General features: G+C 40.0%; 1 protein-coding gene and 1 pseudogene across 11 annotated transcripts in view; one reads left to right on the forward strand and one right to left on the reverse strand.

Annotated features, from left to right (window-relative positions):
* The window catches only part of LOC129040477 (S-adenosyl-L-methionine-dependent tRNA 4-demethylwyosine synthase TYW1), a 268,106-nt gene that overhangs the window by 194,880 nt on the left and 58,609 nt on the right, over window positions 1-14,617 (reverse strand). For 9 of the 11 annotated variants that reach the window (XR_010127062.1, XM_054495067.2, XM_063668309.1 and 6 more), the window contains 2 exons: window positions 10,497-10,614; window positions 4,696-4,748 (listed from right to left, as the gene is read on the reverse strand). Coding sequence is in view for 8 of the 11 variants with exons in the window: in XM_054495067.2 (XP_054351042.1) it covers window positions 4,696-4,748; window positions 10,497-10,614 (171 nt within the window). In the remaining 3 variants the exon portion in view is untranslated. Of the gene's footprint in view, window positions 1-4,695; window positions 4,749-10,494; window positions 10,615-14,617 lie in introns of those variants that run through there. The other 2 variants (XM_063668316.1, XR_010127063.1) reach the window with 2 other exon arrangements.
* Window positions 1,941-2,333, forward strand: LOC129040478 (DGAT1/2-independent enzyme synthesizing storage lipids-like; annotated as a pseudogene).

The raw sequence follows: 14,617 nt of genomic DNA on the forward strand, positions 1-14,617 counted from the left end.
ATTGCTTGAACCCAGGAGGCGGAGGTTGCAGGGAGCCGAGATCACACCACTGCACTCCAGCCTGGGTGACAGAACAAGACTTTGTCTCAAAAAAATAAATAAATAAAAATAACTACAGGATGAATGATCAATCATGCTTTCTGAGAAAGATCTTTTGATCAAAAGGAAGAAATGTAAAAGTTGTCAAAATCAAAATGGAGTCACTAATGTTAAGAAAAACAGAAGCAGGGAAGACCATGAGGAGAGTTATCTTGTGTGCCTGGTAATGAAAAAGAGTCTACAAAAACCACAACCTTGCACAAAGGCTACCACAACCTTACACAAAAAAATGCTTCTTTGCCAATGTCATCTGCCCAGCAACTGCCAGCCTACCCTCGGACTGCCGTCACCCCTGTATTGATCTTTGCAGCCAAGGATAATTATTTCAAAACAATTACATAATCCTCCTCAATTTTTCCTTTAAAAATCTTTGTCTTTGGCCAGGCACAGTGGCTCACGCCTGTAATCCCAGCACTTTGGGAGACCAAGGTAGGTGGATCACGAGGTCAGGAGATCAAGACCATCCTGGCTAACAAGGTGAAACCCCGTCTCTACTAAAAATACAAAAAAAAAATTAGCCGGGAGTGGTGGCGGGCGCCTGTAGTCCCAGCTACTCAGGAGGCTGAGGCAGGAGAATGGTGTGAACCTGGGAGGAGGAGCCTGCAGTAAGCTGAGATCACATCACTGCACTCCAGCCTGGGTGACAGAGTGATACCCCGTCTCAAAAAAAAAAAAAAAAAACTTTGTCTTCATTGACTTATAGTAACTCATAAAAAATTAAAAAGTAAACTTTATCTTCCTGTACCTCCCCGAAAACACAGTTTACTGTGGCTTGCATATTCCCATTGCAATGCTCTATTTCAAATAACCATCATTTTCTTCTAGAGAGCCCCTCTCTGTTTGTTATTCAGGCTGACAAAAGTCTTCAACAAATGGTGCCAAAACAACTGGATATCCATATTGGCAGAGGTGGGATAAATCTTAACCTTTACCTCACACCATTCATAAAAATTAATTCAAGATGAATCACACGCCCAAACATAAAAGTTAAAACTACGCATGGGGCCAGGCGTGGTGGCTCATGCCTATAATCCCAGCACTTTCAGAGGCCAAGGCAGGCAGATCACTTGAGTCCAAGAGTTCAAAACCAGCATGGGCAACATGATGAAACCTTGTCTCTACAAAAAATACAAAAAAAAAACTTTTGCCAGGCATGGTGGCACACTACTTGGGAGGCTGAGGAGGGAGGACCACTTCAGCCCAGGAGGTGGGAGGCTGCAGTGAGCCAAAATTGCACCACTACACTATAGCCTGGATGACAGGGCAAGACCCTACCTCAAAAAAATAAACCATTTTAAAAAATGGCTTCTTCCACACAGGTTGCTTAGGAGGAATCTGCCCAAGCAACTCTGTCCACCCCCTCAGCCACTGACCCCCTGAAGAGCTCCTGCCACCACTCTAGGAATACAGACATTGAAGTTTGGGGGCAATATGTTTATCTAACTTCTGTATCAAAACTAAAGACCTGCTATGGCAGTGAAAAAAGAAACTGAATTTGTCATTTTCACCTAAAGAAAAACGACAGACAAAAATCAAACCTGTAGGCCAGGCACGGTGGCTCATGCCTGTAATCTCAGCACTTTGGGAAGCCGAGGCGGGCGGATCACAAGGTCAGGAGATCGAGACCATCCTGGCTAACACGGTGAAACCCCGTCTCTACTAAAAATACAAAAAATTAGCCGGGCGTGGTGATGGGCACCTGTAGTCCCAGCTACTTGGGAGGCTGAGGCAGAAGAATGGCGTGAACCCGGGAGGCGGAGCTTACAGTGAGCTGAGATTCCGCCACTGCATTCCAGCCTGGGCGAGAGAGCGAGACTCCATCTCAAAAAAAAAAAAAAAATCAAACCTGTGGTGCAGGACAGGATCCTGTGCCCTATATGATTTCTCTGATTCACAAACTCTAAGAATGGTTTACTGTGGAGCAGTTGGAGGACTATTTGAATTTTACAAACTATCTCTTGTGGGTTTTTACACCACTAACACTTTTAATACTCCCTTACTTTACTATCTTTCTTCTCCACCTTACTATTATTTTCCTGCACATTTATAAGAGAAAGAACGTATTAAAAGAAGCCAACTCTCATAATTTATGGGATGGTGCAAGGAACACGGAGGCAAGTCTGTGGGATAGGCATGCGGCAGTTTGGCATGGTAAGCGAGGATGCTTTCATCTCTGTGTTGCCGTTCATGTGTGCTGCATTGGAACTGTGTTACCATGCCATTTTATTGACTGAGAAGATACTGAAAAATATAACAGAAGTGATATTTACTATTCCCTGTTATCTGTTTGCATGCATCGTGCATATGTATGTGTCTTCCTTAAAATGAATTTTCCCACAGAGATTAGTTTCCATTAAACAGAGAACCACGCAGCACTGTAGACTATAAGCTGACATGTGAAAATGTATATTTAACACATCTAAAAGAGTAAAAGACTAATTAATTAAAACTATAGAAAACTGCTTTAAAAAAATTAAAACTACATACGAAGCTTCTAGAAGAAAATCTAGAATATCTTTGTGACCTTGTGGTTGGCAGAAATGTCTTAAAATACAAAAAACACTAACCATAAAAGAAAAATATGATATAGTGAACTGTATCCAAATTAAAATTTTCAAAAGATACCTTTATGGAAATAGAAAAGCCACAGTCTAGAGAAATATTCACAATGTACATTCAGCAAAAGATTCACATCCACAACATATAAAGAACTTCTAGAAATCAATAATATAGAGTCAAACAACCGAGTTTGAACAAAGATGTGAACAGACATTTCACAAGTATAAACGGCCAATACGCACAACACAAGATGTTCTTGGCTGGGCATGGTGGCTCACGCCTATAATCCCAGCACTTTGGGAGGCTGAGGCGCGTGGATCACTTGAGGTTGGGAGTTTGAGACCAGCCTGGCCAACATAGTGAAACCCCGTCTCTACTAAAAATACATAAACTCAAAACTTAGCTGGGCGTGTTGGCACACACTTGTAATCCCACTTAGGAGACTGAGACATGATAATCACTTGAACCCGGGAGGTGCAGTGATCCAAGATTGCACCACTGCACTCCAGCCTGGGTGAGAGAGCGAGACTCTGTCTCAAAAAAAAAAAAAAAAAAAAAAAAAAGTTCCCAATCATCAACCATCACCAGCAAAATGTAAATTAAAACCACAATGAGGGCCAGGCATGGTGGCTCAAACCTGTAATCCAGCACTTTGGGAGGCCGAGGTGGGCAGATCACGAGGTCAAGAGATCAAGACCATTCTGGCTAACATGGTGAAACCCCATCTCTACTAAAAATAGAAAAATTAGCTGGGCGTGGTGGTGCGCGCCTGTAGTCCCAGCTACTTGGGAGGCTGAGGCAGGAGAATCACTTGAACCCAGGAGGCAGAGGTTGCAGTGAGCCAAGATCATGCCACTGTACTCTAGGCTGGCAACAGAGCGAGACTCCATCTCAAAAAAAAAAAAAAAGAAAAGAAAAAACACAATGAGGTACCATTTCACAATCATTTCACAACCATGAAAATGCCTAAAATTAAAAGACAATACCACATGATGGTGAGAATGTGTAACAAATGGAACTTTCATAAATTGCTGAGCAAGTATAAAGTAGTACAACCACACTGACAACAGTTTGGGAGTTTCTTCTAAAGATAAATACCTACTCTATGACTTAACAATTGCACTTCTAGGCATTTACCCAAGGAAAACTGAAATTTACATTCACAAAGTCTTGTGAAGAATGCTCATAGTACTTTTTTTCATAATAGCCAAAAATTAAAAACAGACCAAATGTCTATTTACAGATCTTTAAAAACTGGTATATTCATACAATGGCATACTACTGAGCAATAAAAGTGAATGAACTACTGATGCATGTTACATGATATGACACGGATGCATCTCAAAAATATGTTGAGTTTAAGAAGCCAGTTGCAAAAGACTGCACATTACATGATTCCACTCATATGAAATTCTTTTTTTTTTTTTTTTTTTTGAGATGGAATCTCACTCTTATCACCCAGGGTGGCGTGCAGTGGCACGATCTGGGTTCACTGCAACCCCTGCCTCCTGGGTTCAAGTGATTCTCCTGCCTCAGCCTCCCGAATAGCTGGGATTACAGACGCCTACCACCACACCTGACTAATTTTGATATTTTTAGTAGAAACGGGGTTTCACCATTTTGGCCAGGCTGGTCTCAAACTCCTGACCTCAAATGATCCGCCCACCTAGCCTCCCAAAGTGCTAGGATTACAGGCGTGAGCCACTGCACCTGGCCACTCATATAAAATTCTAAAAAGATATAATAACAGTAATAGCAATTAAACAATAATTCCCTAGGGAAAGGGAGTTATTGACTAGAAATGGGCACAATAAATTCATTGGGGTGGGGATAATAACTTATATCTTAATTGGAGTTGGTGAATATAGGTTCTACATCTATCAAAATTTGCTGAACTCATTTTAAAGAATCATTTAAAAATCTGTGCATATTAAATGTAAATTATACCTTTAAATAGTAAATTTATTGACAGTGTATAATAATAGCTATTTAAAAGTTGCATATAACAGACATACTGAATAAAAACAAAAAAAATACCTTTGTCCACCTGCAAAGCTTCACCCCCGAGTGGCTCCCAATCAACTGATAACCTGAGTGGAAAAGCAGGGAACACAAAGTTGGACGGATCCAAAGCGTCATATCAAAAAGTGACATTGAAATTTAGCAAAATTTTTTTTTTTTTTGCTAAATTATTGCAGTCAACCAACCCATGGCAGAAAACGTTAAAGATTTAATTCAGCAAGATGAGAAAACAATTTAAAATCTATATGTATCTCATAATATAGACTCAAAATACATAAAGAAATGATCTTTTTTTTTTTTTTTTTTTTAAGACAGTCCCGCTCTGTCACCCAGGCTGGAGTGCAGTGTCGTGATCTCAGCTCACTGCAACCTCTGCCTCCCAGGTTTAATCGATTCTCATGCCTCAGACTCCCGCTTAATTGGGACTACAGTTGTGCTTCATCCTGCCAGGCTAATTTTTTTGTATTTTCAGTAGGAATGGGGTTTCACCATGTTGGCCAGGCTGGTCTGGAACTCCTGTCCTCAAGTGATCCATCTACCTCCGCCTCCCAAAGTGCTGGGATTACAAGCGTGAGCCACCACACCCAATCAAGAAACAATAAATTAATCCAAAAATTATACGAGGAGATTTTAACCTCTCTGTCTCTAACAGATCTCATAGGTAAAAACTCGGTAAAGCTCTAAAAGATGTAAGCAACACAACACATAAACTTGACCAAAAACACACAGAGCCCTGCACTCATCAACTACAGAATTTACATTCTTTTCATGGACCAGTGAAACATTTATAAAAATGAATGGTATGCTGGGCCATAAAACAAAAGTCATGATATATTTCAAATGAATGAATGGGGAGCTATCATCAGTAATCTTTGAAAGAAGATGGAGAACCAGATGTCAATGGGAGATTAAAACAAAGTAATGTTGACCCAAAGAGAGAAAAATCAAATTCTAGGAACTACATCTTAAACATGAATTCTCAGTAGCACTATAACCTGTCATTTCAAATTTTTGAGCTACATAGGACATGAAAAGCATGGAAAAAGCCAGGCCAAAGTAATCTCATTTCCTTTTTAAACAAACTAGTACTACAAACAAATAGTACATTCTGATTTCAGAAAGCATTCAATACTGTTTCTCATGAGGCTTCAGGTAATAAGCCACAATTATCATGAGTCGCTCTCACAAAAAGACTCTTGCAGGCAAATAAGGCAAATGGAGAAATACAGTCTGGATGACAGCATAAGTGGATCAGTGGCTGGTTAAACATCCATATTCACACCGTGATGATTATTGGAGCAATGTCAATTTGGATTACAAGTCTCCAGTGGTAACATTTACAGGGCTTTGTTTTGTATCCTCTTCTGTATTTATGTAAACATCTTGCGTATAAATAAACAAAGGACTGCCTATGCACTCGAAAGTGGAACTGAGTCCAACTGAATAACTCATCTCTGATACCAAATATGCATTTAAAAGATCCCCAGAGGAAATTCTAGTTCTTCTCTTGGAATTCCATATTATACTGTTCATACTATCATAGAAATCATCCGCTATTATATTAACTCTTTGTATTTTTCTCTCCCAAGATACATAGCTTTCTATAAATTTTGCATTTAGGTAAAGAAAAAAACTGTACATTACAGAATGGAGAGATCTGTAGTTGACCACAGCACAAATATAAGCCAACAGTGTACATTGCTGAAAATCATAGTGTGGAATTCTGCTTCTAGCCAAGATGGAGTAACAGAGAGGATTTACAATCCTACTTGAAATACCAAAAAATGGACAAAATATATGAAACAACAGATTTCAGAACATGAGACATCAGGCAACAAAAGATGGTGATCCCATAGAGATAGGAAACAATTAAGGTGAGCCCTCCCATTACCTCGGCTTACTGTCTAGAAACCCTCCAGGCCATGTGGCAAAGAGAGACTACCCAAGCGAAGCCCAATGGACTCTTGAGTTTGGAAAACGCAACAGAGCCTGGGGAGACAAAGGTGGCTACAGTTTGCAGGATCGAAAGCTAGAGATGAAACCTACAAAGAGACTCCAAGAGTCTACAGGGGATTTCTCTCAAGTATTTGCCCAAGTACTGTTTAGCACATTCACAAGAGAAACACTACCCAAGGATGGGAAAGAACCATTTTTGGAAGACTAGACATTTAGAGAAGAAACAATTGCTAAACTTGAAGACACAGTGATAGAAACTATCCCAAATGGGACGGGCATGGTGGCTCACACCTGTAAATCCCAGCACTTTGGGAGGCCAAGGCGGGTGGATCACCTGAGGTCAGGAGTTCGAGAACAGTCTGACCAACATGGTGAAACCCTGTCTCTACTAAAAATACAAAAATTAGCCAGGCGTGGTGGCGCATGCGTGTAATCCCAGCTACTCGGGAGGCTGAGGCAGGAGAATCGCTTGAACTCAGGAGGAGGAGGATGTGGTGAGCCAAGATCACACCACTGCACCCAAGACTGGGCAACAAGAGTGAAATTCTGTCTCAAAAAAAAAAAAAAAAAGAAACAAAGAAACTATCCCAAATGAAAAGAGGGAGAGAGGAAGGGAAGGACTGGGGGTAATGCCTGATGCTTACAGCAGGCTGAGAATTGTACCTGTTTCTGCCAGTCAGACTAGAAATCTAAAGATGCACAAAGCATTAGGTAGACTACATAGAAGTGTTTTACCTCAACAGTGACGAATAATTAGCCCTATACTGAGCCGGCTCTTGTCTCATCTAAGAAGCCGTAAAAGTAAGATATAAAGCTCATATTATTTCCAAGTAACTTAACCCTGTCCCAGGAAAAAAAAAAAAAAAAGCTTAAAACTGTTTATAAGAGTGTTTATATAAAAATATCCAGGCCAGGCACCATGGCTGAAGCCTGTAATCTCAACACTTTGGGAGGCCAAGGTGGGCAGATCAGGAGGTCAGGAGATTGAGACCATTCTGGCTAACACGGTAAAACTCCGTCTCTACTAACAATACAAAAAATTAGCCAGGCGTGGTAGTGGGCGCCCAGTTATTCAGGAGGCTGAGGCAGGTGAATCACTTGAGGCAGGAGAATCACTTGAACCCGGGAGGCAGAGGTTGCAGTGAGCCAAGATCACGCCACTGCACTCCAGCCTGGGCAACAGAGTGAGACTCTGTCTCAAAATAAATAAATAAATAATAAAAATAAAAATACCCAGTACCTAATAAGGTAAAATTAGGTCTGACATCCAATCGAAGATATAAAGCATGCAAACAGACAGGAAAACATGATGAATGAGGGAAAAAAATCCATCAACCCAAGCTGATCCAGAAATGACAAAGACATTAGCAGATTAGGACATTAAAATAGTTATAACTGAATTCTATAGGCTCAAAAAGGTAATAGATGTGGAAAATATAAAAAGACCCAAACTGAACTTCTAGAAATGAAAACTACAATGTCTAAGTTGAAAAACATATTACATACAATTAATGGAAGATGAGACATTACAGAAGAAAAGATTACTGACCTTGAAAACATAGCAATAGAAACTACCCAAAATGAAAAGTGAGACAGAAGAAAGAACTCTTTTTAAATGAATAGAACATGAGTGAGTTGTGGGTCAAATTCAAGCAGACTATTACACATGTAACTGTAGTCTTCTAGGAAGCAAGTTGGGGGGTGGGGGAGAATATTTGAAGAAATAATGGCCAAAATTTGTCCGAATTTCATGAAGACCATAAATCCACAAAACCAAGACACTCAACAAAACCCAAATAAAAGAAATATGAAGAAAACTAAACTGAGGCACATTATAATTAAATTGCTCAAAATCAGCATTAAGAGAAAATCTTCCAAGTAGCAGGAGGTTGGGAGGAGGATCCTATTTAAAGGAACAAACAAAAGGATGACTGATTGCTGAACTCTAATAAGAAGCAATGTGAGCAAGAGGACAGTGGAGTAACATCTGTAAAGTACTGAAAGAAAAAAAAAGCTGTCAACCTACAATTCTATATCCAGCAAAAAATTACTGAACTTGAAGACACAGTGATAGAAAATGAAGGCAAAGTAAAGCCATTTTCAGATATACGAAAGCTGAAAGAATTCATCACCAACAAACCTGCACTATGAGAGATGTTCAAAAAGTCCTTGGAGTCGCTACAGGTAAGTTTAAATTAGAAAAAAATAAAAAAAACAAAAAACAAGTAGTCCTTCAGGCAGATGGAAAAGGATACCAGACGGAACACAGATCTACATGAATAGAACATGGTAACTACATGAGTACTGAAAATGGTAACTATATAAGTAAATATGTAAGATTCTAAGTATATAAATCTTTAGTACATAATTAAATAGATGTTTTGATTGAGTTAGATATAAAAATAGATATTTTTGTTGAAGAAAAAATAATAATAAAGTGTAGGCTTTAGGGCATATGTAAAACACTCAGTGTGGTGGCTTACACCTGTAGTCTCAGCTATTCAGGGGGCTGTAGGATTCCTTGAGCCCAGGAGTTCAAGGCTACAGTGAGCCATGATCATACCACTGCACTCCAGCCTAGGCAAAAGAGCAAGACCCAACTCAACCAAAAAACAAAAGTAAAAGTAAAATGTGTGATAAAAATTGCATACGGGTTAAGAAAGAAATAATGGAAGTATAGTACTGTAAGGTTCTTCTACACATTAAGTGAGATAACATCACTCAAAGATATACTATGAAATGATAAAGTAGTATAGTGTAGGCCAGGTGAAGTGGCTCACACCTGTAATCCCAGCACTTTAGGAGGCTGAGGTGGCAGATCACTTGAGGCCAGGAGTTCAAGACCAGCATGGCCAACATGGTGAAAAAATTAGCTGAGCATGGTAGCATATGTCTCTAGTCCCAGCTGCTCAGGAGGCTGAGGCAGGAGAATCACTTGAACCCAGGAGGCAGAGGTTGCAGTGAGCCAAGATTATGCCACTGCACTCCAGACTGGGTGAGAGAGACTCTATCTCAAAAAAAAAAGAGGTATAGTGTAAAACCTTGAGCAACTATTAGCAAAAATGTTATTGCTAGTAAGCAAACAAAATATAAAATAGAGTCATTTTTTAAAAATGAATTAATTTGAAAGAACACAGAAAAACAGGAAAAGGGAAATCAAAAAGCAGATGAAATAGAAAATAGCAAGATAAATTTAAATCTATAATGAAATCACATTAATATATAATCTACCCTAATTAAAATACAGACATAGATATTAAAATACAAATATATATATATTTCTCTAGTGTACCAGACCGATGGTTCCTTGAAGCAGATATAGTTTCCTGTGTTTCTCTGCATTGCCAGAACTGTCACATAAAAGGTCTCTCATAACTATAGAGGGGAAGTGGGGAGGGGGAAGGAGGAAAGGAGGTCGGTCTACTGATTCCCACTTTACTACTCTTTCTTCCACAAGAAACTAATATTATTACTCTTTCACGCAACTATAACCTCCTTAATAAGGTAAGACCACAAAAATCCAGATATGACACCTCTACATAAACACTTCTAATTAACCCAGTCTCGTATCATATAAGCTTTTCTATGCATTTTTAATAGCTTTCCCAATGACAGCACTTTTGATCTGTGAACTTGACCCACACTGATAGTAATATCCCAATAAACCAAGAACAAAGGTAACTCACTGGTGCAGGCAGCCAACAGAAGCGATCCGCAGAAATAAGACAGTAAATCTTTAGACTGTTATATCTGCCACTATGAACAGCTGCTGAGCTAATTAGAGAGAGACTTCGTTCTAGGTATGAAATGAGAATGCCTAAGACTACAGTCATATAACAACAATTCTTGAAGATTTTCACCTTGTTTAGTAAGGGCTTCTCGGAGAGCAGGAGTTATCATAGCTCTTCTTTCACCATCTTCATTCCTCCCCATGTTCCTGAACAAACCAGACTTCTCTTCCTGCTGTTCCTTTTCTCTCTGCATTAAAATAAAAAAGAATGAAATCCAGAATTGGCAATGTGCAATGTAAATAACAGCACAATCATGAACACCTAGCATCAATAAAAAGGTCCATTATGAGGCCGGGCACGGTGGCTCACGCCTGTAATCCCAGCATTTAGGAGGCCAGGGCAGGCGGATCACCTGAGGTCAGGAGATCGAGACCAGCCCAGCCAACATGGCGAAACCTCATCTCTACTAAAAATACAAAAATTAGCCGGGGATGGTGGCTCACACCTGTAATCCCAGCTACTCAGGAGGCTGAGGCAGGAGAATCACTTGAACCCGGAAGGCGAAAGTTGCAGTGAGCCAAGATCACATCACCGTACTCCAGCCTGGGCAACAGAGAAAGACTCCATCTCAAAAAATAAATAATTATAAATTATAAAAAAAAAATTTTTTTTAAAAAGGGCTGTTATGAACCATGGCCCACAAAACTCATCCTCTCCAAAGTGAACACAATCCCAATGAGACAACAATCTAAAGACATGCCAGGATGCTCTTTTGTTAAGTAACTATATACTCAAACATACACATCCAAAAACCATAAATCTACAATTCACTTATCTAAGTGTCAAACATTTTCAGCAATCTGAGTACAGATAGCTGCCTAACTTTAGCAAGTTGTTTATTTTCTCTGAATTTCAATTTCCTCACCTGAAAAGGGGGAAAAATAATAATAGCAATAGAGAAGAAATATGTTGAAGGTTAAATGAAATAAAATCACAGCACAACCCCTGATGTACAATAGGCATTCAATAAATTATAGCTACTGCTGGTATTACATCTCTAAACCCCAAAAACAAATGAAAAAAGTACTCTAAGCCACCCTGAGAGCCATCAGCTCAGAGACCAAGTTACCCCACTACCACCAACAGCCATCCCAATGGTTCCCTCTCCCTTATTTCATTTTTTGAAACAGAGTCTCGCTTTGTCGCCCAGGCCAGAGTGCAGTGGCACGATCTTGGCTCACTGCAAACACCACCTCCCGGGTTCAAGCAATTCCCATGCCTCAGCCTCCCAAGTAGCTAGGACTACAGGCATGAACCACCATGCCCGGCTAATTTTTTTGTATTTTTAGTAGAGACAGGGTTTCGCCATGTTGGCCAAGCTGGTCTGAAACTCCTGGCCAATGTCTACTTCTAGAAGATCCTATGCAGGATATTTTTCTTTAGTGATAGAAAAAGAAACACTTAAGAAATCCGAAGGATAATATAAAAATAATTGTGTTTCCTGTTGACTTTGGCCACCAGGAAATTTCACCAGCACACCTTTGATTACTGTTACGAAACCTTGCAGCATGCTGGTCTTCTATTCATTGTAATTGGCTTGATATGACAAGATGACCCTCATTCCCTCTTTCCACTGATTTCTTCTTCTCTTTTTAAAAGTTTATTTGTGTATATTTTTAAGGATATCTCCCTATCTTTTTGGGAATGGCAGAGTGCTGAGTAATAATTTCAGAGACAACACACAAGATCTGTGTTACACTTTAGGGGAGATACTCATCAAATCTTACTGACAGCTGCAGAAATTCACAATAACTCATCTTGGCAGTTGGCCCTACCACCAAGCCCCAGACCACCCTTGATCCCTGTCTATTTTAAATGTCCAGCCATCCAGCCCCCAGGTGAATAAGTGAATGGACTCACCGTAACACCATTTCTACTTTAACATGAGAATATTTCACAGATGAGGTCTGAGATTTGCTTCAAACTAAAACAGAAAGGGGTATACAAAGGGTACCTAGGGGAGGATGGCCCATAAGTTGCTGGTTGATGAGGCCAGGCAATAGGTAATAAGAATTCACTATATCACTCTGTGTACTTTTGAGAACATTCAATGTCCCCCATATATAAAACAGATCAAAAATTTCAACACGTGGCTGGGCACGTTGGCTCACGCCTGTAATCCGAGCACTATGGGAGGCCGAGGCAAGTGGATCACCTGAGGTCAGGAGTTCAAGACCAGCCTGGCCAACATGGTGAAACCCTGTCTCTACTAAAAACACAAAAATTAGCCAGGCATGGTGGCGGGCACCTATAATCCCAGCTACCAGGGAGGCTGAGGCAGGAGAATCGCTCGAACCCAGCAGGCAGAGGTTACAGTGAGCCAAGACTGTGCCACTGCACTCCAGCCTGGGCGACAGAGACTCTGCCTCAAAAAAAAAAAATTAACACTCACAGAAAGTAAGTGAAATTTGGAGTCAATATCTCTACATTCTCTGTTACTTCAGGGACATGCTCTGAAATAGGAGATCAGTGAAAAAAGTACTTTAGAGAGTCAAATGTACCAAATGAGAAAAAAAAAAAAGCCACATTAAGTCCTATCTGTCCTAAAAGTCAGCATTCCAAATTACTAAATATAATCAAAATGCAAGGCAAATGAACATTTTTGCTTCCAGTAATAGGGTTCTTAATTACACATTACTGGATGGAGCTGAAAAAATTCATAAACAAACATCAATCATTTGTACTTATAATAAATGTAATTAGCTTAATGCTAGGCCGTTTATACAAATAAAAAGGCTCCAGTTATTATTTTGTTAAGATAGTTTAAAATAGAAGGAATCCTTTGCCTTTTGTTTTCTGAGATGAGGTCTCGCTATGTTGCCCAGGCTGGTCTCAAACTCCTGGGCTCAAGCGATCCTCCCGCCTCAGCTACCCAAGTAGTTTGCTTTGTTTTTTTTAATCTAAAAGCAAAGGTGTGAGCTTGATAAAGAAGTCTTGTGGTGAAGCAAAATGAACAAATCTCAACCTTGAAAGCATTTAAATTCTCTGAAGCAATTCTATAGCAAGTCTCTATAATTCCTCTATAAATCATGTAAAAAATTGATAAGACATGGCAGTATTTACCCTCAAAAGCCTCTGTCACCACAAAACATCACCAGTTTATTTGCTTAACCCAAAGGCCAGATAAATCCAAAACTGGACCGAGGTCCATGACACTGGCCTCTGACCACTATGCCCAAAGCTCCACAGACACCCTCTTGGGGTTTTAAACAGAGACTTCTGGCCCCTACAAAATGAACAGACTCCAAAGGACAGCCATGGAATACTGTCCCTGTCCCTTCACTAGAGAAAGTATCTATTATAAAATGTGAGTGTTGTAACCCCAGAGTCAGTCATAAGGGCTATGATTAAAGGTCTTGAGCACTCAGGACAAACAAAATTCATCACTCCTTCCCTCTAAGGCAGCTCAGTCCTATCCTCCATACACAGTAGTAATTTCGTTTCTGAAAAGAAATGTAATGGTTTATAACACTCCGCAAGGGAGTTTAATGCACCATTCAAATTCTAACTCTAATCTGCTAGGTGCAGACATTGTTTACTCTCTGCCCAGAATGTAACAATATAACAACCATGTAAGATCCATATATTTTTGTGTATTTATTCATTTATAGCTGTTACATGGCCTAAACAGAAATAAATAATATCCCAGAATCAGCCAACCTTGATTTCTTCCTCTCCTGTACCATCCCATTTAAAGATGAGTGGCCAAGTTCTGTAACCACATAACTAGCCCAATCTGGTTCAATTATGTGTAGTAAACTAGTAAGTTGTATTTCAGTTGCCATGAACCCCCAGGTTGTAGGTCAGGTAACTCAAGCACAGATGAACCCAGTGTGCCCAATGCGTGATGCCAGAGGCAATCAGAACTAAAAAGTCAACCACAAGCAGAACCAAAGGGCTCGGATCAGGGAAAAGAGAGAATTAAGAAGCAAGCCTCGGCATCACCTCAGGGCATGCGCCAATCAGATCATGTCTTGGCATCACCTCACGGCATGCTCCAATCAAATCACACCTCCTGGCATCACTTCGTTGCAAGATCCAATCAGATCACACTTCACTAATTATATTGCCTCATATTAATCCCTCTGCCTACAAAACCTGCCCCAGCCTCCAGCTCAGGGAGACAGATTTGAGTGTTTCTTCCTATCTCCTTGCCAGTCAACTCCCAATAAAGCCTTTCTTTTTTCAAA

The sequence above is a fragment of the Pongo pygmaeus genome, chromosome 6 (genome assembly GCF_028885625.2).
Source record: "Pongo pygmaeus isolate AG05252 chromosome 6, NHGRI_mPonPyg2-v2.0_pri, whole genome shotgun sequence".
In the NCBI taxonomy this organism is placed as follows: Eukaryota; Metazoa; Chordata; class Mammalia; order Primates; family Hominidae; genus Pongo; species Pongo pygmaeus.